Source organism: Gorilla gorilla, chromosome 7 (genome assembly GCF_029281585.2).
Source record: "Gorilla gorilla gorilla isolate KB3781 chromosome 7, NHGRI_mGorGor1-v2.1_pri, whole genome shotgun sequence".
Taxonomy (NCBI): Eukaryota; Metazoa; Chordata; class Mammalia; order Primates; family Hominidae; genus Gorilla; species Gorilla gorilla.
In genome coordinates, this window is record NC_073231.2 from 54,209,643 (window position 1) to 54,234,626 (window position 24,984).

Genomic DNA, 24,984 nt, shown 5'->3' on the forward strand with positions numbered 1-24,984 from the left:
CTTTACTGTTTCTCTTCAGTGCTCATACACTGGAAATACTCTCTTAGCTTCCTCCAAATTGTCTTCAGCACCAGAAAAGAAAAGCAAAACTTCCTGCATTATATTTTTCCACTAAAAATGCAAACATATGTCAGTGGCTTACACAGACCCTGCAATCACGTTGGGCTCATCTCTGTGCCATGGACTACTTCTCTGAGGTTGAGTTAATAATTCAGGAAGTTGCTCCCAGCAGCTCTAAAACATGGTAATTCTAAAAGGGAAGATCATTTTATGATGGAAATAACATTTAGCCCTGATCAATTAAAATATATGAAATAATTGGAGATAGTGGGGAAAAGATGAAAGGAAGAGAGAAGTGTCAAGCTAGAAATTCCTCCAAACTGTATGGCCAAAATGCTGCATTCTTTTTCTATGAGAGAGACTCACTCTGTCAAACTACTACTTTGGTACCATAAAACTATTTTTTCTAAGCTATTTTCCAATGACTACATCTAATAAGAGAAACTTAATAGCATCTCCACTTAAGACGACTAAATTTAGTCATTATAAAATGTCACATAGGAAAAATTTTCTTACGAAGAACATTTTGACTTTAATAATTACACAAATATCCTCCACATTTATGCCTATGTCAACCCTAATCACTTTTATTCTTAGGAACAGGAACTACCTTTGTTCATTTCTAAAACTGAACAGCACATTTAATTAGTTTTACAGTGCATTTGCCTTTGGTAGTTTAGTTATAGCTTTAAACAATTCAATCAAATGTTTAATACTTCAAAATTAATTTGTCTGTATGAAGATGCATCTTATCCTGGGACCCTTGAAATACACTTAACTAATGGATGAATAAGATTATCCAGAACATTGAATAAATCATTATAAGACGAAGCTTTTAAAAACATCATTTATTTAAGAGTTCATATAAAGTTACACTTATGTTCTGAAGGACACATTTGTCCCACATTATGGTGGGACAAATATTAACAAAGCATGATTTAAATATATATATATTTAATGTGTGATATGTTTGTATATATATTTAAACACATGCAATTGTTCTACAATTTACCAGATTGGTGCCACAGTGAATAAAAGAGAAAGTAGACAGCTTTTGCTGGAAGATTCAACTAAAGTGCCTAATATGTGAAAATCTAAAACTAATATTAGAAAAATGTCACAAGAGATGCCCAGGCCTTCAGCTTTCTGGACCATGAAAGTGTTACCAAATTCAAAGAACATTTCTGAATGTACATCCAGTGACATCTGTTATGCAAAAGAGGAAAACTTTGTGAAACATTTCATAGCTTTGGTCAATGATTTACTTTTTGTCCATGTATTGATAAATCAGTCACTTCTGATTTTCACTGACCACCTGCACTGTTAAAGAGTAAAGGAAATGAAAGCTACCATAATATAATAACAAAAAGTCAGTGCCTATGAGAGACAAAAGCATAGTGACCACTTTTTTCACCATTTGCCACTTGTTACTGACATACACATGTACCACACCTACACACCCTTCACAACATTTTCCACACAATAGAAGATTTGTATAAGATCAAGTTTATTATTTCCAGTGCTTTCTGCAACTATTTTCTCAAAATATTCTTTCTCCCCAAGATGTTAGATAAGTCATATGGAATTGCAGTTTGGGGCTATTTTTGCAGAAATCCTGTTCAGAGGTCCCTTTCATCATCTGCATAATATTAATTTCACTTGGGCTTCCTGCTGCCCACATGCATCTCAGCCAGGCAGACAGAGGGGCAGCAGTTGGAATGAATATCACTCATTTAAGGAGTTCAACCAGGAAAAGGAGAAGATATGGCGAGCTGGCTCAGAATCAGCTCCACTGCCACTCGCTGGAGCTGCAGCCTGTCCCTGGAGGGGAGGAGCCTCAAATCCAATCTGCAATGGAAGAAAATGGGAATCAGAGAAAAAAGAGGTTTGTTCTTTTTGGATTGGTCCAGTCACTTTTCTATTGAGGAGAAAGTATAATAATAATAACAATTATTATTATAATAACAATAACAATTATTATTATAACAATATTATTATATGGCACATAATTATTAGAAATAGAAAGCAAGCTCAGATTATTTTGGCTACAGCCAAGAACCATGAAAATAATTCACACTCATGATACAAAAAGAAGGAACAGTAATGCATGCAGTGGAGAGAAGTTCTTGGGAAAAAGGAGTTCAGGCTATTCTAGTTTTTTTTTTTTAAGTCCACTTGTACATGATTTATTCAGATGAAAGTCTCATTCAAACCTCTAGGAATTGGGTTTAGAAAGGGTTGCAGAATTTGAAAAAATTCCAAATTTAAATGGCACTGCTATGCCACATGACATTGTGGGACATATTAATATAATCCCTCCACTGCTGAAGAAGTTTCTAGCATGCATATACATATATATTTTCTTACTATAATTTTTACAAAACTACAGGCTTAATTTTGGGCAAATCATGATGGGATTTTTTTTCTCTAGGTAATAAAATCTAATAACCATATCTATATTAAATCAAATCCAATATAAGCATGTCTAAAGAAATAATTATCTTTTGTAGACACCTGAGATAGGTTGCAATTCTGAATTCATTGATTAATCTAATGTCATAAGCTAAATTTACTTATGTTGTTTTGCCTTTAAAAATCACAACTTAATGGAATGAGGGACAATCAGGAAGAAGTCTTGCTGAAATGCAATTTGATTTTATGAGCTCAAACTCTTTACATTTCAAGGTACCATGACAAACACCGTTCTTCCTAGGAGAACTATGGATAAATAAGCAAACATGTTCCGACGACATCACTGGTAAAATTATCCCACCAGATTAGAATGCCACTGATTTCAAAGCAATGAGGTAGCCACATGCATTCAGCTCAGAAGCCCTGGATGATTTTATGAAGCTGTGATATGAATGGATAATACCTGGCACAAGCAAAGCAGAACTTTGGTTAAGTACGTTGTTTTACTGCCACTCAAAATAGGCTTGAGAGCAAAATGAGTTATTGGCCTGCACTATATACCAGATTTTACCCTAAACATATGTTTGGGGATGATGTTTCAAGAGCAATAAAATTATCCTAAGTCTTTATGGCTTTGGGATAATCCTTTGTACTGCCACATTGCTTCCTGATAGAAAGTTAGAAAGGGCCATGAAATCATATTTAGCCACAGTAGAATAAAACTGAAATAGGTAGTTTTCTATGAAGGAATAGTGGAAACATCAAGTGAAATTGGGCTTTTTGAAAAAGAACGTTACTAGATTCTGTTGGTAATGTGTCAGATACCTCAATGTCCTTGAAAGTGAGGTAAAATAAACATTATCCTGACAGAACCCTGCACCTATTTTTACACGTCCAACTCCTTCCTTGCCCACCATAATCCTCTTACCCTGGCTAAGAAACAAAAAAACAAAAAACAAACCCTTAAGTCTCATGTATGGTTTATGCAAACAACAACAACAACAACAAACCCCGAAAGCCCAAATGACCTGGGCATATATAAAAAGACTTATTTTTAACCATTCAATTTGAGCGAATAGCGAATTCCGCCTGGATGAACAGACCATCAAGGTCCATTTTGTGGCCTCTTTTTCTTGAAGGCAGTTTCTAATCTGAAGGGAACTTCCATGGCAGCTGTTCTGACATAGTTGAAGGGTGACACAAGTTGGGTAATGTGTTTTCTGCAGAAGGCAGAATCTTTCGGAAACTGCTGGTAACGAACAAGCCCCTGGGACTGCTTTTGGAATGTGTATAAATTTTTGTGCTTTCCTGTACTAGAGATTGACATCTATCTTCCATTTAAAATGTTTTAGTTGTTAACCCACTATTGCCTTCATATTTGGGATTACATAGTTTGGGTTGGCTTCTCTTACACCTCCATGTTTCCAGGAAATTATTAAGTTTTCCTCCAAACAATATGGACCAATGCTATCTTTCAGAAAAGAAAAGCCAGTACCAGAGTGGGGGGTTATCCAATAGCAGAGGTTATCCTGAGTATCTTTAGATAATTGCACCATCTCCTTGGTCTTGTTTATATCCACTGAGGACCCAACAACCAGCTCAGCAAAGAAAGTTCTGTGCAAAGAGGCTTAGCCTAGTTTTGAATCCCACACCAACTACTTATTAGCTGTATGACTTGGACAAGTTAGTTTACTCTCTGAGCCTTAGTTTTCTCTTCTGTAAAATAGAGATGATAACCTACCTTACAAGGCTGTCGTAAGGACTGAATAAAGGAATACACATAAAGCACTTTACACATGCCTCACTTATATTAGGTTGGTCCTTCCTTCTTTCCTTCTTTCCTTCCTTCCTTCCCCTCTTCCCCCCTCCTTTCTTTCAACAGTGAAGAGGCTCCTCTGCCATGCAGAATCCCCTGGGTACTGTTTATGACAAACCGTATACAATAGCACTGACCCCCAATAAGAAAAGACAATAGTATTTGCAATCTCATTTTTCCAGAATTGGGCATCTTTTCTATGATTTAATCCCTTCAGTGTGCTGTAATCACAGGCATCAGTCACACTGTCCAGTGTATCTCCAAGAGGCCCAACTTCATACATGGCTACCTTATAAAGGAAGAATGAGCTAAAGATCTAAAACTCTTTTCTGTAAGCACAGCCCATCAAATCGAAAGCAGATCTTTTTCCTACAGCCTTCCTGAGATGGAGTTGTATATATGTGTTCCTAAGCACAGCCCATCAAATCAAAAGCAGATCTTTTTCCTACAGCCTTCCTGAGATGGAGTTGTATATATGTGTTCCTTCAAATAGTTTCTTAAATGCTGTCTCTCCTTTATCACAGAAAGTGCTATTTCTTGGGAATAGTGATGTTCTATGAAGCAGAATAAGGGACAGTGAATTACAAGCACTGATCTCCTCTACCTGCTTGGGAGCTTGTCCTGCATTCCAGTTTGGTCTGATATGTATAAAAAGGTAAACAACAGATTGATAGTTCCATATTACAGTCACATGTTTTTTAATGACAGGGATACCTTCTAATAAATGCATCCTTAGATACTAAGCAGACATAAAAAAGAACAAGATCATGTCTTTTGCAGAGACATGGATGTAGCGGGAGGCCATTATCCTTAGCAAACTAACACAGAAACGGAAAACCAAATACCACATGTTCTCACTTATCAGTGGGAGCTAAATTATGAGAACACATGAACACATAGAGGATAAAAACACCCACTGGGGCCTTTCGGAGGGTGGAGGGTGGGAGGAGGGAGAGAATCAGGAAAAACAACTAATGAGTGCTAGGCTTACTACCTGGGTGTGAAATATTCTGTACAACAAACCCCCATGACACAAGTTTACCTATGTAACAAACCTGTACCCCTGAACTTAAAATAAAGTGTTTTTTAAAAAGAAATGCATCCTCAGGTGATTTTGTTGTTATGTAAACATTACAGAACGTACTTACACGAACCTCAGTTTGGGTTAGGCAAACACTGTCCGTAACGTGGAACTGTCCTGTACACAGAGACAGATGTCTACAAGGCTCTGTCAGAGTGCATGCTCATTAACACCCATCAACAAGAAATGATTTTAGATTTAGGTTGCTTCTGCCTCTTGGCTATTGTGAATAATGTTGCTTGAACAGGAGTGTGCAAATATCTGTGTGAGGCCCTGCTTTCAATTCTTTTGAGTATATACTCAGAAGTGGTATTGCAGGATTTTATGGTAACTCTGTTAAATTTTTTGAGGAACCTCTGTACTGTTTTCTATAGCAGCTGCTATGGACCATTTTACATTCTCCCAGCAGTGCATGAGGGTTCCAGTTTTACCACATCCTCACTCCTAATTGCTTAATGTTTGTAGGGTATTTTTTTTTTTAATGTGAATTCGTTGCAAACAAAAAAGAAGGACCTGGCACAGATACTTGCCATGTTCACAGAAACATTATTCACAATAGCCAAGAGGTAGAAACAACCCAAGTGTCCATCCTTGGAGAAGTGGATAAACAAAATGTCATGCATACATACATTGTCAAGAATCAATGGAATACAATGGAACACTGTTCAGCCTTAAAAAGGAGAAAAATTCTGGCACATGCTACAACATGGATGAACCTTGAGGACCTTATGCTAAGTGAAATAAGCCAGACACAAAGGGACGAATATTATATGATTCCACTTACGTGATGTATCTAGATAGTCAAATTCATAGACAAAAACTAGGATGATGGTTACCAGGGGCTGGGGAAGGGTGAAATGGGGAGTTTTTGTTTAATGTGTACAGTGCTTCTGTTTTGCAAGATGAAAAAGTTCTAGCAATTGGTTGCACAATAGTGTGAATATACTTAACACTACAGAAGTGGGCACTTAGAATGTGTAATGGGAGTATACACATTATATACTCCCATTTTCTGTTATACTGTTTATACTAACATTTTTTTCTGTTACCTGGCCTGCTTTTTCGTTCATGTTACCTTCTTGGCTCCTAAAGAAACACAAACTTATTGCTCTTAACAGACACTATAGACACTTAGAATGTGTAATGGGAGTGGTTAAGATGGTAAATCTATGTTCTGCATTCTTTACTAGAATTAAAAATTTAAAAAAAATTCGGGCAACATCACATTAAAATATGGATTTGCAGGTTCTTTGGACAAAGCAAAAATGAACAACCCAGAACTTGCATGGAGCGCTAAGCAGTGTTGTGCCTTGGATTGGGAATGCTCCCTCCCTTCTGCCCATCTCGGTCAGGGTCACAGCGCCCAACACCCCCTTTGCTGCCCCTGCTGCAAGGCTGGTTTCAGTTGCCATTTATCTTTGTGCTTACACAGTTGCTATGCTCAGAGTAAAAAGGAAAGCAAGCAATGTCTTGTATTTATGCTTCTATTAACATTTTTCTGTTACTTGGCCTGCTTTTTCATTCATGTTATCTTCTTGGCTCCTAAAGGCACACAATCTTACCGCTCTTAACAGAAGGTTAATTTTTAGTTGAAGGTGTCAAAGAAAAGGAAGTAAAATGCTCAATGGAGATTTGGCTTGATTTTTATGTTAAATGTGATGAGTGATTTTTTTTAAAGCCAAAGTATGTCTCATGGCAAGAATCTTGACAGTGAAAGCATGAAAGTGCCTTTAAAATTCATTTGAGTGCAGATTAGTCCCCAGGATCTTAGTATAGGGAATATAACTGGGTGCAGATTGGTGGATATGCGCTTGTTTGAGCTTGGGGGTCAATGCCAGTAGCCCCCTTTACCTAAATGCATCTCACCCCACCTCTTCTACCTAATGAAACTAAACAAATGCTTTCCTGACATTCACTCTGGCACAAGTTTGGGTAGCCACATTTGCGGGGGGGGGGGGTGGATTATTTTTTTTTAGCTGCCCCAGAGTAGAAGAGTGAGCTTATTTTAATCAGTGACCAGTGCCTTTGAGTCTCTAAGTTTCCCAGGGCCTCCATGACATGCCAGCATCAACCCTTCCCTAAATGATCATTCTCTACATCATCCATGACTCTGATCCACTAACGCTTACCTGTCTTGTGTTCCATTCCTTAAGGCTCAGTCAAGCGATAGCAATCAAGCTGAGAAGATGCATTGCAACGAAGACATTAATGGATAATGATGACCTCATGTATGCCCCTGCCAGATAATACTTTACCTAGAAATATTCATGTCTTATCCTGAGGGATGACTGATGCCAGGCCATTGAGGAGATATTGGGGGCCTTGAGGAAATTTACGCCCAGGCCCCCACAGCTGGGCTGCCATTTCCTCAATCTTTGAGTACTGCAAGGAATGCCAGTCAGAAATTCAACGTGACATAGGATCTGGTTACCAATGCATGTTAAATGCCTGTCTTTCTCGGTCAATTTAAAGAAAGCTTTGCCCATCTATCATGAAATGCCTTTGCCTTAAAGGAATGTGGACAGGAGGGGTACGGCTAGACTTAAGGCTGCTGAGTGGGCAACCACCCAGTATCCATCTTGCACCTGCTAGGCTGGGTCAGAGAACCAAAGCCAGATGCTGGAAGCAGGTGTGAGTAGGAATGCTGAGACCAAGTTTAGAATGTTTATTCAGAAAGACCAAGCCCAAGCATTGGCCTGCTCTCCTACTCAGCATTCCCGAACCTCAGGCTCTTGGATAGTTTAGGTGTTACAGATTCCTAACTGGGAAGGAGAGTACAGCCAAGAACCCAGGCCAGTCACCCATGGTGAGAAGTAACTGAGGCACTATCTCTGACTCATAGCCAAGGGTCAAAGCCTTAGAAACTCTGTTAGGCAGCTCTGCCATCACAGGTATCTCTTTCACAGGAATGCAGACATTTCTGCTTGGGACAGAGCAATCAAGGTATGTTAGGAATGAAATGTAGAGCTGTGAAAATACAGCACAGCTAGAGGAAGCAGAAAATAGGAACCCCCAAAAAGAGCCTGGAAGCAAAACACTCGCCAAAATGCATTTTTTGGCCAGGCATGATGGCTCATGCCTGTAATCCCAGTGCTTTGGCAAGCTGAGGCAGGAGGATTGCTTGAGGTCAGGAGTTTGAGGCCAGCCTGGGCAATATGGCATGACCCCACTCCTACAAAAAACTTTTAAAAAACTGCTGGATGTGGTGGCACATGCCTGTAGTCCTAGCTACTCAGGAGGCTGGGTGGGAGAATCATTTGAACTCAGGAGTTCAAGATTGTAATGAGCTATGATCACACCACTGCATTCTAGCCTGGATGTCAGCGAGACCCTTTTTTTAAAAAAAAAGAAAAGCATTTTTTCTTGGGAGGATTCACAGCCATACAAACTGAGTGATTAAGGGGGTGTGTGGAGTGAACTGACTGGGGGGCTTTGTTGCCATCAGCTGCCTCCTTCTTGCTAAGAGAAAATTGGAAATGAGAATAATTTCCTGAGGCCCATCAAACAAGCAGGAATTAAACTCACTTCTTCCTGACGTGGAGGAGGATGCTGTGGTGTGTACTGTTTGGTTTGTGTTAAGTGTGTTGTCCAGGAATTGATGGGATCAGGGTGGAGAGGACAGGTTATGGAAGTTGATATCACAGCCTGGCAAAAACTTGCAGCCAGCCTTCTTCTCAGATATGGTGCTGACTATTTTGTGTCATGTAGACAGTGTATGTATTCTTGCTCTTCCTGAAAAGAGAACTGGATTGTGAAGAATTAGGTCATTAATTCTTCATAGACAGGGGTTTCTTACATTGCGTTAGGCAAACAGACCCAACAGGTTGTCCTTAAGAACCATGGGAGGTCGATAGTATTATTATCAGTTATAGATGAGAAAGTTCAGACTCAGGAAGTTTGAGGACCTTGCTCAAAGTAACTCTAGGATAAAGTGCCAAGAGTTGTTCATAGAGACCAGAAGTCCAAAGGGAAAGAGGGCAGCTGGTGTTGTTGCACACCTGAGACTCGGGACAGGGTCAGCCTCTCCACTGAGGGCAGACAGAGAGGCAGGTTGGTTGACAGCATGGGATGCAACTGAAGGATTGACTCGCCCTCATTTGCAGTGGACAGCTACATCCCTGCCAGGAGTGGAGGCCTAGAAACGACCCACCTGTGCTTGTGAGGCTGTGCCGATCTATCCTGAGTGGTGAGTCAAAGCAGAACAGCCCCTGGTCACGCTGATTTTTGCCTCAGTTCCATGAACCTAAGTGAAGTGGGGATTCATCCACTTTTCTTAGATGCTACTTGGCTTCCATTACACTGCATGCCGCACTTGGTGGAGGACGAGAGATCAAAAGGCAACAAGCTCCCAGCTACTCTGTGATCCTAAGCAAGTCATGCCTCCTCTAGAATCCTCATTTTCCTCCACTATAAAATGGGGAAGTTTAACAGTTCCTACTCTAGTGGGCTGTTGTGAGGTTTAAATGAGAGAATCCTTATGAAAGACTTTGTAGATGATAAAGCAATGGGCACACATTTGTTACAGCCACTGCCATGTGCCATTGTTTTTTCAGATGCATTAACACCTTGGTGGACTAACTCTTCACTTCGTGGAGTGTAGTGGAAGAAGAGGTGTACCATGAAAATCACTGAGATACACAAATAAAAACAGAAAAAAACCCACAGGATGTACAACACTAACAAAAGTCTTAGGTTAAATCAGAATAATAAACAATTTGAAAACACAGGAAGCTTAGCTCAGCTAGCTGTGTCATAACAGCTCCCCAAGAGAGCTTTCCCAGAGCTGTGTTCACAGAATTGTAGAGTTGTAGGCACAGATTGCCAGGGGAAATGAATGAATTCATTACCCTACTCACACACAATTTACATTATATTTTCCTCTTTAAAATGGATACATCCATTTTAGTTTCCTATTAAAGTGACATTTACTTAGGATGCCATTTGATCCTGAGAAATGTAGTCTACAATTTTAGTATTGACTTTTTTATTGTCCTTCTGGTAAAACCCCCAAATTGACAGTTAATAGGAGATATAGTGACAGATATTGGGGGCCTTGAGGAGATTGAGGAGATGGCAGCCCAGCTGTGGGGACCTGGATGTAAATTTCCCCAAGGCCCCCAATATCTGGCACTTTCTCAGTAGGAAAAAAAAAGCCCAGAAAAATAATATTGCAGTTGTAGGGTACAAATGAAAAAGCATTAATAATGTTAATGTAAAGGTCTCATTCAAACTTACTTGTTAAAAAAATCTTACCCTCTCCTACAATTGTTTTTCCTAGGTAAGAATGTCTGCATCTCACTACCATAGCATCTTATAATTTCCAGGATTATTAGGCCCCGGACAACGTTTTGGAGTAAATTTAGGCCAGTCCTGAGGACGGATCAGTTTTTCTCTATTGTTATCAAGTTGAAATTCCAGCACAGTCAGGGCGCCTGGCACATCAGCAACTTGTAAGCTTGAATCTTCTAATTTGTAAAACACGTAGCAATTGCTCTCAGTAGGGATCTCTGTTTGAAAATAATTTGACACCCTGAATCCTTCAATTAAATTTAGAAAACAGAGTTAAATTTTCATTCACTTCTGTTTGTTTTGGAAAATTAAATAGATCATTTCAAAGAACCTGAGACCTATAGTCACACTCATGGGAAATCATGTTCTTAGTCTCTAGTTTTTTTTTTAATGCTTTGTAATATCTTGTGAAATTAATCTTCCTCAGAAAAGCAGCTTCCTGGCCCTCTAGCCTCCTGCATCTCTCACCTCTCAGTCTCTAGTGGCAGCTGGAGTGGACGTTTGCACTTGAAATCAGAATGTATAGCTTGGTCTCAAAAATCTTTTGCATAAAATGCTTTTATCTTCTTGCAAGTTATACCCAGTAGAGATGCGGGGCTCACAAAGGTTGCTCCTCCTTGGAACTTTGGCCCATTGTCCATCCTGGCTTAGGAAAATATGAATATTTTCAAGGGCGCTGAACCTTGAGTGATGTGAAAGGCTCAGGTCTGGGGACACATGTATTGGTTTCTGAAAGCCTGGGAAATAAACCCTGGGCTTCAAGAGGGAAAAGAGGCTTTGCTAGCCCCTTCCTCCCTTACCCACTACCCGTCTTTTAAACCATTTAAACCATAAGTCCCCTCCTTCCTTCCTTCCTTCCTTCCTTTCCTTCCTTCCTCCTTCCCATTTTTCCTTTCCCTTCCATTTTCCTTTCCTCCCTGCCTTTTTTCTGTAATGTAATGTTTTTTATTTTCCTCTGGGATCACCTTTATAATCTTACAAAACAACTATCACAGAGCCTGGGTTGGAGACTAAGAGGACTGCAGGCTGGTTTTCCTTGGCGACATTTTCTCCACTGCATCTGCCTATAGTAGGCTATTGGCCTTGCCCTCTGCATCTCTGCGATTTGAAAGTGAAGAGCCATAAGGTGTGAGGAACCCACTTTGTTCCTGAGGCTGTCTCTGAGATAATGATGTGTCAGATAGAAAGAAACTGGGGACACTTGGGAAAGGGGAAGAGACTATTTGCACCTTTTTGTTGATACTTGGGCTGGGAACCATTGGACTTTCTCAGCCAAGAGGACAAGCCAGTGCTGGAAGTCACTGGTCCATGACAGGTGGCCTCTGCAGTTTTGTGGAAACTGGTTTAGACAGAACAAGGGATGAACTAGGGCACAGGTATGTCATGAAAATGTACAAGAGATATTACCTTCTAAAGCAAGTGATATCAAAACTAAAAATAGAGCCCCACAGAACAGTGACAACTAATTATCAGACTGTGAGGTTCAGCTTAGACACTTAAAGGTATCAGGCACCTCAACCGTCCCAGTCTTTGTTGTGCTTGGCCGTGCCTGTGGCTGAAGGAGGAAGGGGATGCAGGCTTGTTGGACTCAGGCAGTGAAGCCTTCCCCATGGCCTGCCATGTGGAATAACGCCTTAATGACTGTCAGCATAGTTCCCCTCCAGGTGCCCCACCCCTATCTTTTTAAAGTTACCTTGGAAGATGTTGTATGTGAATGAGGACCCTCTCTCTACCCATTTCAGCATGCAGACACAAAAAGAGGAGAGGTAGACAAGTTTTGCTTTAAAAAAAAAACACTTATCTTGGAATCAATTCTTCAAGAAAATAAATAAACAATGCTAAATATGAATGTACCCAAACAGTTTCCAAACACATAAGGCAAAAACTGATACTGTAAGAATAGACAAATCCACAATTCTAGTCAAAGATCTCAAAATTCCTCTCTCAGAAGCTGATGAAACAGGTAAACTGAAAATCCGTATGGACATAGTAGACTTAAACAACACTATCAACCAACTGCCTTAATTGACAGGTACAGAACACCATGCCCAACAACAACAGAAAACACTTGTGTTTTCACATGCATGTGGAACATTCACCAAGGTTGATCACATTCTGAGACATAAAACAAATCTTAATAAACTTAAAAAGATTGGAAACATATAAAGTATATTCTGGTCTTTCTCCACAACAGAATTAAACTGCAAGTCAAAAAGAAATATATCTGAAAATCTTCAAATATCTGGAAACGAAATGCCACTCATCTAAATAACCCATGGGTCAAAGAAGAAACTACAAAGTAAGCTAGAAAATGTTTTAAATTAAATAAAAATGAAAATACAACATATCAAAACTTGTGGGATGCAGCAAAAGCAGTGATGAGAAGTAACTTTATAGCACTGAAAGCTTGTATCAGAAAGCAAGAAAAATCTCATGTCAATAATCAGAGCTTTAACCCTAACAAACAGAAAGAGAAGAGAAAATTAAACCCAAAGTAAGCACAATGAAGAAAATCATTAAGAGCAGAAATGAATAGAATAGAAAAACTGACCAAAAAATGGAGAAAACCAACAAAGCCAAAAGCTGGGTTTTTTTTAAAGATAAATAATCAAAACATTGTGGAAACTAGATTGAAGTTGGAGACTACATTGACTTATTTGGAGGCTTCTATTAAAGCTATAATAATCAAGACAGTGTGGTACTGGGGGAGGGACAAACATATATATCAATGGTACGAAATACAAGTCCAGAAACAGACTCACACATATATGGTCAACTGAATTTCTACAAAAGTATTAAGGTAATTCACTGAGGAAAAGGATAGCCTTTTAACAAATAGTGCTGGAATAAATGAATATCTATATCAAAAAGCAAATAACAAACTTTGATCCTTACCTCATCTACACAAAAATTAACAAAATGATCTTAGACCTAATTTAAGAGCTAAAACTATAAAAATTCTAGAAGAAAACATTGGAGAAATCTTTGTAATTTTGAGTTAAGCAAAGTTTTCTTAAATGGGACATAAAAAGCACAAACTATAAAGAAAACAAAATTGGGCTTCATCAAAACTAAAAATGTTTACTCCTTAAAATATTCTAAGAAATGAATAACAAGCAGTGAGATTGAAATGGTAATAAAAACATTGCCAACAAAAAAAAGTCTAGGACCAGATGGAGTCATAGCTGAATTCTATCAGACATTCAAAGAAGAATTGGTACCAATCCTATTGACACTACTCCAAAAGAGAGAGAAAAAGGGAATCCTCCTTAAATCATTCTATGAAGCCAGTATTACCCTAATACCAAAACCAGGGGAGGACATTATAAAAAAAGAAAACTACAGACCAATATCCCTGATGAACATAGATGCAAAAATCCTCAACAAAATACTAGCAAATGGAATCCAACAGCATATTAAAAATTTATTTCACCATGATCAAGTGGGTTTCATACCAGGAATGCAGGGATGGTTTAATATACATAAGCCAATAAATGTGATATGCCACATAAACAGAATTAAAAACAAAAATCACATGATCATCTCAATAGATGCAGAAAAAGCATTTGACAAAATCCAGCATCCCTTTATGATTAAAACCCTCAACAAAATTAGCATAGAAGGGACATACCTTAAGGTAATAAAAAACCATTTACAACAAACCCACAGCCAACAAAATACTGAACAGGGAGAAGTTGAAAGCATTCCCCCTGAGAACAAGAACAAGACAAGGATGCCCACTTTCACCATTTCTATTCAACATAGTACTGGAAATCCTAGCCAGAGCAATCAGACAAGAGAAGGAATAAAGGAATCCAAATTGGTAAAGAGGAAGTCAAACTATTGCTGTTTGCTGATGATAGGATCATATACCTACAAAATCCTAATGACTCATCCAAAAAGCTCTAGAACTGGTAAATGAATTCAGCAAAGTTTCAGGATACAAAATTAACATACACAAATCAGTAGCTCTGCTATACACCAGCAGCAACCAAGCTATTCTTGATCAAATCAAGAACTCAAACCCCTTTCACAATACTTGCAAAAAAAAAAAACCTTAGGAATATATCTAACCAAGGACATAAATGACCTCTACCAGGAAAACTACAAAACACTGTGGAAAGAAATCATAGATGATACAAACAAATGGAAACACATCCCATGCTCATGGATGGGTAGAATCAATAACCATACTGCCAAAAGCAATCTAAAAATTCAATGCAATTCCCATCAAAATACACCATCATTCTTCACAGAACTAGAAAAAAGAATCCAAAATTCATATAGAACCAAAAAAGAGCCCTCATAAGCCAAAGAAAGACTAAGCAAAAAGAACAAATCAGTAGGCATCACATTAGCCAACTTCAAACTATCCTAGAAGGCCATAATTACCAAAACAGCATGGTACTGGTATAAAAATAGGCACATAGACCAATGCAACAGAATAGAGAACCCGGAAATAAAGCCAAATACTTACAGCCAACTTATCTTCGACAAAACAAACAAAAACATAAAGTGAGGAAAGGACACCATATTTAACAAATGGTGCTGGGATAATTGGCAAGCCACATGTAGTAGAATGAAACTTGATCCTCATATTGCACCTTATACAAAAATCAACTCAAGATGGATCTTAAATCCATCTTAAATCTAAGACCTGAAACTATAAAAATTCTAGACAATAGCATCAGAAAAACCCTTCTAGACATTGGCTTAGGAAAAGACTTCATGACCAAGAATCCAAAAGCAAATATAACAAAAACAAAGACAAATAGATGGGACTTAATTAAACTAAAAAGCTTCTGCACAGCAAAAGAAATATCAGCAGAGTTAACAGACAACCCACAGAGTGGAAGAAAATCTGCACAATCTATACATCCAAAAAAGGACTAATATCCAGAATCTACAAGGAATTCAAACAAATCAGCAAGAAAAAAAAAACAATCCCATCAAAAAGTGGGCAAAGGACATGAACAGACAATTCTCAAAAGAAGATATACAAATGGCCAACAAGCGTACAGAAAAATGCTCAACCTCACTAATTATCAGGGAAATGCAAATCAAAACCACAATGCGATACCACCTCACTCCTGCAAGAATGGCCATAATCAAAATATTAAAAAAAAAAAATGTTGGTGGGGATGAGGTGAAAAGGGAACAACTTACACTGTTGGTGGGAATGTAAACTAGTACAACCACTATGGAAAACAGTTTGGAGATTCCTTAAAGAACTAAAAGTAGATCTACCATTTGATCCAGCAATACCACTACTGGGTATCTGCCCAGAGGAAAATAAGTCATTATACAAAAAAGATACTTGCACTTGCATCATATGCATGTTTATAGCAGCACAATTCACAATTGAAAAATTATGAAACCAGCCCAAATGCCCATCAGTCAATGAGTGGCTAAAGAAAATGTGATACACACACACACACACACACACACACACACACACACACACACACACACCATGGAATACTACTCAGCCATAAAAAGGAATGAAGTAAGGGCATTTGCAACAACCTGGATGGAATTGGAGACTATTATTCTAAGTGAAGTAACTCAGGAATGGAAAACCAAATATTGTATGTTCTCACTTATATGTGGGAGCTAAGCTATAAGGATGCAAAGGCATAAGAATAATACATGGGACTTTGGAGACTTGGCAGAAAGAGTAGGGGTTGGGGAGGGATAGAAGACTACACATTGGGTACAGTGTACACTGCTTGGGTGCACCAAAATCTCAGAAATCACCACTAAAAAACTTATTCAGGTAATCAAACACCACCTGTTCCCCAAAAACCTACTGAAATAAAAAAGTAAAAAATTAAAAGAAATGAAAGGGAAAGCCACAGACTGGGAGAAATTATTTGCAAAACATCTATCTGATAAGGAAGTTTTATCCAGAACACATAAAGAACTTCTCTCTAAGAAGATAAACAACTTAGTAAAAAGTTGGGCAAAAGATGTGTACATTTACTTCACCAAAGAAAATATAAAGATGACCAATAAGCACAAGAAAAGGTGCTAACCATTAGTCTTTGTCAAAATGCAAATTAAAACCACAAAGAGATACCATGCATAATCATCCATCCAGAATAGCTGAAATATGAAAGATTGACACAATACCATGAGCTGGTAGAACGTAGAGTAGGTAGAGCTCTCTTACCTTGCTGGTGGAAACAGAAAAAGTTGAATAACCACTACGGAAAACAGTTTGACAGTTTCTTATGAAGTTAACCACAAAGTTACCATACAATCCAGCAATTCCACTCTTTCATTTACTCAAGAGAGATGAAAACATGTATTTACACAAAGACCTATATGTGAGTGTTCACAGCAGCTTTACTTATTATAGCCAAAGCTGCTAAGAACACAAACATCCATCAAGTGATGAACAGATAAATAACTAGTGGCATACCCACACAATAGACTACCACTTGGGAATAAAAAGAACTGAGATACTATACATGCCACAAAATAAACAAATCTCAGAAGCATTACGCTAAGTGAAAAAAAGCCAGTTATAAAAGCACACAATACTGTATGTTTTCATTCACAAGACAGTTTGGAACTGGCAGAACTACAATGACAATCAAACACATCAGTGGTTGCCAGAGGCAGGGATGCGGGGAAGGGATTTAATGGTAAAGACACATGAGGGAACTTTCTGGGGTGATGAAAATATTCTACATCTTAACTGTGGTGGTAGCTATACAATGCTACACATTTGTCCAAACTCACTGAACTGTACACTTAAAATGGGTAAATTTTAGTGTATGTATATCTCAATAAAGTTGATTTAAAAAATCACATCTTTCATTTCTTCATCCGTTGACTGTTCTGTGTCTGCCTCTGCTGTGTACATCCTGTCTTTGCTCTACTGAGCAGTGAGGTCTGTAAGTAACTTTAGGCGACTTCAGAATGGAGTCATCATGGCTGTGGAGTTCATGGAATCTGAAGGAGGTAATAGCAGCTGTGTAAACATTCAGCTAAATGAGTGCCTAGGGAGAAATCTGGAAAATGGTTTGGGAAATTGGGATTTATGTAAGAGCTTCAAGTAAAGAAATGTACTTTGAGAAATGCAATGGACTCTCTAACTCACTGAGAATCTATTGTAATTATTGTCACTCATAATGACTTGTGTCAGGCCTAAGTCCATAACCCTCCCAATGAAAATACCTGAAACCAATTGTAAAATTCTTAGTACTAGATTTTTCACAGCCCAGTGTGAAAATAAATGAATCTATTCGTTGAGTAGTCTCTTTATTTTCCTGATGAGAAAACTGGGGCTCCAAGAATTTAAATGCCCAGAGTCAGATACTGAAGCAGCTCCAGGACCAGATCTGAAGTCCTTTCTTCTAACTTTTGGATCCCCACAGTCTTGAGCTTTGGCAAAATTTCTACCCAATTTGTTTGTCTATTTTTCAGGCTTGAAGAATAGAATGTGAAAAATGGATATTTTTGAAACAACAAATCGTTATGATATAGTAAAGCTTTCAGGGCCTCTTATCACTGCAACTTTGTGTTCTGGTGAAATACTGAGCTGTGGTTCTATATAGAGGGAGAAATTGCAAAGATTTCAATGCCAAAGTCCCTATCTCCAAAGCAATTGGCTCTGGCTGCAGTGTGTGCGTGTGTGTGTGTGTGTGTGTGTGTGTGTGTGTGTGTGTGTGTGTGGTGGGGAGATCCTCTTACCCTGAGGCAGCTGCTGTGTCCAGCTCAAGTATCAGCCAGAGCAGCTGCTGAGTTAATCCACCAAATAGAGAGACATTTCTCTGGAAACCCCTGTTCCCTGCATAGCTCCCATTACATGGTTTGGGCAAATTCTTCCAGGTGAGGCCACTAAGATGCACTGGGAAGGGAGGAAGGGGAACTGGGAGGGGGCTTTCATTGCCGCTGCTCCCACCTCTATAACAATTTAATTGCCACACATAGCCCCAATAAAATGCCCAACGTCCATGGGGAGTGGGTAGGGGGTGGAAGCAGACTGGAAAGGAAATGGCCATAAGAAGGCATGCCCGAGAGACAAGGCCTCACAGAGACTGCTTCCAAGGCCGCCAACCTGTCTCACAGCATCCTTCTCCCACCTTATTCATGCCTTGTTTTCTGAGGTTGACTAGGGCACCGTGTAATTCTTTCAAAATAAATTTTAAAATTAACATATGAAGTAAATCAAAGGTTATTTCTACCAAACTCTCTTTGCATTGACTGAGAATAGAGCAGGCCTGGCTCAGAAGGGCAGAAACTGAGAGGATGACTCTGCAGCTTAAGATCAGTTCATAAGTGAGGGCTTTGCACGGTTTTCTGGGAGGACTGGGGTTTGTGGAGGTTTCAAGTGCATCCTGTAGAAGCCCAAGGAAACTGGGGCCTTTGATGAGTTCAAATTCACCACAAGGCTGAATCCAAACCTTGCTTTTTCTTAGAGAATGCCCATGGGGGAGCTACAGAACTCTTCTGATCTAACAAAAAGTAGTGGTCCTGTCCATCACTTGTAGAGGAAGCTGATGTTTGGTTTTTGCCATGACCAGTTTTTTTTTTTGCCTGTGTACTTGGGTGAAGAGAGAAGGTAAGGTATGTGATAAAGCAGAAATTGTTCAGCACCAGAAACCACAGGCAGTAAAATCGAGGGCATATTTCACTGTGTACATGGATATAAGGAAAGCACCAGGAAATAGAGCATTTGCTTCTAAAAGGTTTGCGGTTCAGCTGTTGGGGGCTGAATGTAGTTTACAGGTCAGCAAGTGAGCCTGAGATGCTTCTGAGTTTTAAAGGCAACATTACTCTGACATGGGACCACCTAATAAAGAGAGATAAGACCACCACTGAATCAAAGAGAACTCTTACCACATCCTAAATATTCAAGGTAAGGCTAGTGATGAAATGTGAAATTTCAGCACTCTAACCTTGAACTGGACAATATGAATCTGGTAAACTGGGTTCTGAAGTGGTGAAGGTGAATCAGACCTGCAAAATATTCTCAGAGGCCGGGAATTTGCTACTATAGTGAGGTCTCTATCAACCTGCCCATATCCCATTTCTGGGATCAAAAGTAGTACTCCATCATGAACAGGTGTCCTTCTCTATGTGAAAGGCCCTTCCTCAAACACCAAGAACTATACAGCAAGGTTTTTTGCAATACTGGATGTCAATGCCCTCCCCACACCTGCTCCACCTGCCCCACCCTCCTCTCCCTAGGCAGGCACGTGGATGTCAGCATACATGACATGGGCTCAGTGGATCGCAGCCTTGAAGCATGACACTCCCTCTGCAGCCTCAGAGAAGCAATACAAGACATATATGTAGTGACAAAGCCCTAAACCCGAATTCTCAGAATGTAAACAGAACCCTTCAGACAATTATTCAGATCCACAATTAGGTCCTGGTTCCAATAAAGCATGGAGTTTTCTCTCTCACCATTCACCCCTCTGAGTCCATGGCCAATACATCCTCCCACTCCTTTTTACCACAGATAATGGCTGAGCAGACTGTAAGGACACTCAGGACACTCTAGGGTGCACAGGTTTGCAGCTGACTATTGAACATTGTGGGCAGGTCCTGCTCACACACAGTTCCAGACACGGCAGAGACCAATGAAGACACCACCGCCATTGCTGAGCAGATGGCTAATGAGGCAGAAAGTCTATGAAGGGAGCTTCCAGAAGAGTCAGTGTCAACCCAGGGAAAAGTCAGTGAGCCAGAAATAGCCGAGGCTTTTCAGCACCATTGACCCTGAACTGCCTTTGAGCTACAGGCACAAGGAGTTGGGTCTCAGGCTCAGCAGGGTCATTTACACAAAAGTACATGGAAGTTGGAATCTTTAAATATTATTAATTAAACTGAGAACTTTCAAAAGGGTATTAAAGGATTATGATGTCAGTCCTCAAGCAAACCTCATAACAGCAATCAAGCAAAGGCTTGGCTATGAGAACAGTGACTCGGAAATAATATACATGGACTGCTTGATGACTTTATGGCTTAGTTCTTTGGTTCTAATTCCTGATAGCTGGTAAGTGCACATTGATCCTCTGGCTGTTAATTCATTCAGGCCTCACGTGGCTGCAATCCCCAGATATTTCTTCAGTCAGGGCATCTTTCTCTCAGGGACCTCCTCTCCCAGGAGAAACTCTGTAGAGTCTGAGGGTTCAAAGAGAACCCACCTGCTCACCTGCATAGGAACTGCCTAGAACATCATCCCACGAGGAGTCACTTGGCCACCTCCTGGGCATCTCTGGTGTAAGCAGATGAAATGTTTGTACTTAATCTATGGAAACCTGCATTTTCCTGCAGGAGTCCTTTGCCGCTCCTTTCTCTACGAGCAGTAAGTCCTCACCGCATTATGGACACTTGAAACTGGCCTCCCCTAATGACCATTCTGGAGGGTTTGCTCCTCCTGGATTACTGAATAATTGCCCATGGAGTCACTGTTCTCAGTCAAGGTTCCCCTCCATGCAGGAATAGATAATGGAGCAATTCTCCTCAGGAAGAGGTCTTGAGGCGATTGCATTGTGTGAGCTTGAGGCCTCCAGTATAATCTGAGAACAATGTTCTTTTGGGAGGACTGAGCCTCAAGATTTGGGGAGAAACTAATCTCTGGGCCTACAGAAGAGGAATATTATGGAAGAAACTATGTGAGATGTTAGTCAAGGGAAAAGAAAATATTTCCTACCCATTAAAGTAAAAATCAAGCACTGAATCTGACTCCAGATGTAGTGAAGAATAAGAAAAGCCAAAAGCGCTAGGCAGATTACTAACTCCTGTGAGAAAACAAGAAGAAAGCTTCACTGATATTATCACAAATAATTATTTTCAACATTATTTCAATGGACTTTTCATTTTGGCTTGAGCTCTACTACGTGCTCTTCATGGGGTAGTGCACTACTGTTTTCAGGAAACAGCCCCTCCGCACACAGCTTCTACTACCATGTATAAGAATTGCCACACATTTTCTAGAAATAATCAGTCTACTGCATCTTTTACCTAAAAACCACCTCAAAAGATTTCTTCCCACCAAACATTTATTTTTGTCATTTTATCTGTGAAAATAAACATCCAACCCCAAAGCATGTTACTTTTAATTTTCCAAAATCATTTCCTTTTACTGCCTCATGGAATTGAAGTCTCTTGAGCAGATACAATCAAAATAATAAGTCATTTTCTGATTTTTGAGAACATGTTGTTTGTGGTTCATAATCAATCACCTGATGACCCAGGAGCATGGAACTGGAGAGTGCTTTCTGGCAGCCTCTTGCCTGGGCAACACTTACACCTTACACATCATTTAAGAATGTTCATGAGTATGGAGTCACCATGAACATTCTTCCTTGCGAAGAAATTGTAAAAGATTTCTTCTGTGGACTCTTCGAGACATGCAAACATCTAACCAAGTGTTAGGGGGAAGACATGGACTTCAAACTCATCATATAAAGAAAGAGTCTCTTGAAAAAAATCTCTGTGGAGGAGCACCTGTGCTTTTCCACTCCCAGGAGCACACGCTTAGGAAGCACAGGTTTAATCAAGCCAAGACTGTCTCTGTCTAGCTGTAGCCAGCACACTCCAAGAATCCATGAATCAGAGGTTATTCTCCAGAACAGACTCAAAACTCAAGTGTGCTCCTTGGGGGTTGCTGGGAATGACACAAAAGCAGGGGATTAGTCTTTAGAAGCCCAAGGAGGACACAGGGAAGGCTGAGCAAGGGCAAGTAGCCATTGGTAAGGAGGACTAGGGACACAACCAGTCACTGCAGATGAAGCAGCGCTCAGTAGCATGCCTAAGGGCCAGGCTCACTTGCATCCCTCCCCTGGCAAGCCAGGTGTGAGGTCACCACGCACCGGCAGAGTGAACTCAAATTTGTTTTGTTTTATGTTTTCTTTTATATAGAGCTCAAAACAAGCCAACATTGGGGGATGAATTGTTTCTGTACTTTTCCCCTGGCTGAGGTTTCTCTCTGCCCCTTTAAAAACCCTTTTTCTTCTTGCTGTGGCCTGTTCCAGTGGGACCCTAGGGGGCGCGGGAAAGCATAGACACAAGTGCATCATCACTAACCTGAGAAGTAGCTGCAGGTGCACTAGTTTCCTTACCACTCACAGCTGCCCTCTCACTCGTTGCGGCTGCTGCCACTTCTGCCTTCCGTACATTCGAATCCTCAGAACCTGGAGGCCCTATTTGCCCCAGACCTTCGCTCCCTGGGGTGCAAGGTGGGTTGGTGGTGGCTTTCCGGATTTGGCCTTTATACCAACTAGGGTAAAACAAGGGATCCGCAGTTTCCGCTGCTGCAGGGACTGGAGTTTCAGACTCTGTGGTCTGCTCAGAGCCAGTGGGTACAACCTCCCCCTTAATCAGGACAGATAAATTCAAAAGTAAAGAAAAAAAAGAAGAAGAAGAAGAAAAAGCAGTTGATTTTAGTTCCCTTTGGGTTTGAACACTGCGCGCTCCCTGCATGCAGTGCCTTGGTGGCCGTTTTAGTTCATCCCACCCTCCAGAAGCGCTAAGGGCAGAATGGTGACTACAGTGCCCCTCTGTCCAGCATCTGGATGTGTGCCCTCTTCTTTTCTGAACTTGTTTTTCACTCACTGGGAGCCCAGGCAGGCAGAAAGCAGAAACCTCAGTGAATGTTGGTTATAAAATATCAGATATGGGAAAAGGGTCAAACTATTGACTAGAATAATTTGTTGGCTTTATACGTGAGTCCCAAAAATCTCATTATAAAAAACAAAAATTAATCTTATTGATCAAATCCAACCCTCACTTAGTTACTATACCTCTTTCAATTTTAATACAACTGAAATGCTCAGAATTTAAAAATTCTAGACTATAAATGGCATTTTAGCCTGGTTTCCTGTGGAGACAGAGCATAGAAATACAATTCCATCTCTGAGATCCCCCTCTGGAGTTTTGTTTCAATCCACTTCAAAAGCAGTTGCAGAAGCAGGACTCCTCTCTGATGAGTCTGCACTGCCTGCAAACTCAAAAGGTTGGGATCCTGTCTGCTGAAGTATCATGGAGTCTGCACAGAGGCTTGAAAACTGGACGATGACGTATTAGAAACATGAGGTCAACCAATTAGGTGCAGCATCTGGGGTGAGCTTATTTCTTAAGATATGTTTTAAACAATTCTGTCAACACACAATCTCATCAAATGACAAATCCATAGAAAACCAGGCTTCATTGTTTGCTCACTGAAGGAAAAATACATAAGTTGTATTTCAGGGTAAGCAACAGGAACATAAACTAGTGTAGTTTCTCTATTTACCCCCTCAATTATCTACAGAAAATTCAAAGTTCTGAAAGTATAATCACTTTTATTTCTTACTCTATATGCTATTTATTTCTCATCCTATACCCTACATCTACATTCACTAAGTAACAGAGAGCAGACCCAGTCCCCATGATATCAGCTCTCTATGAATTAACATGACACACAGACATGGACACACACACACACACACACACACACGCACACACACAATTTCCAGACAAAGATTGCCTTTGATTTGAGGGCATTACTGGTGGGAAAGTTGTATTAAATTTTGTTAACTAACAATAACAACAAAGAACCTGTTGAATCACCTAGAGGACTTTTCTCCCCGACATGGGGACTGTCCTGAAATCTTTTGTCTACATATACAAATGTCTGGCATATAGTTATCTTTTTCTTAAGGCAGAATAGGGTAAATTGTTTAGGCTATTCAGTAAGGAGACACGCCCACGTGCCCTGTAGAAAGAGACTCAGGAGGGGTTACCTGTGTCACAGGGGCATCCGCAGCAGGTGGCAGGGCTGGAGGTGGCTCTGGAGAGGAAACTGGAAGTGTCCCAGGGGCAGCCTGCAGCTCCACCTGAGAGAGCTCTGAAGCTTTTTCTGGGTTTTCATCTTCTCCTGGAAACTCTGTTTGAACATTTTCTACCTCTTCCACTTCTACTGCTTCTCCTCCCACTTCTCCTTCTCCTTCTCTTTCTCCTTCTCCGCCTTCTTCTTCTTCTTCATCTTCATCTTCTGGTAAGGTAAGGTATCTTGTAAATTGTTATAACTATCTCTGCAGCCATGGACACAGTTAATGGCCAGTGCTTATAGCCCTAGTTAAGGTCAAGGCTGGGGAGTTTTTCTCTGACAGACACTTGACAATGGTCCAAGTGTGCCGTGCCAGGGCTTTGTGCTTCTAGTGGAATGTGGACTGGACAAACGTGAAGGAACCATCCCTATCCTCCTTGTTCTCCTCCCCAGTACAAAGTCTTCACCTCTGCTGTGCATCATGCCCTTCACCTTCCAGAGCCCGTCCACATTTTTATTACAGTCTGCCACATCTCCAAGCTCCTGGAGGCCTGG

At 40.2% G+C, this 24,984-nt stretch overlaps 1 protein-coding gene across 5 annotated transcripts in view; it reads right to left on the reverse strand.

Annotated features, from left to right (window-relative positions):
- Positions 1–1,545: 1,545 nt before the first annotated feature.
- The window catches only part of TRIM55 (tripartite motif containing 55), a 62,013-nt gene continuing 38,574 nt past the window's right edge, over positions 1,546–24,984 (reverse strand). For 2 of the 5 annotated variants that reach the window (XM_063709243.1, XM_004047106.5), the window contains exons 10-11: positions 24,404–24,654; positions 1,546–1,908 (exon numbers count right to left, since the gene is read on the reverse strand). In XM_063709243.1, the coding sequence (XP_063565313.1) occupies positions 1,786–1,908; positions 24,404–24,654 (374 nt within the window). In that variant the 3' untranslated portion in view covers positions 1,546–1,785. The other 3 variants (XM_055349491.2, XM_063709242.1, XM_055349492.2) reach the window with 3 other exon arrangements.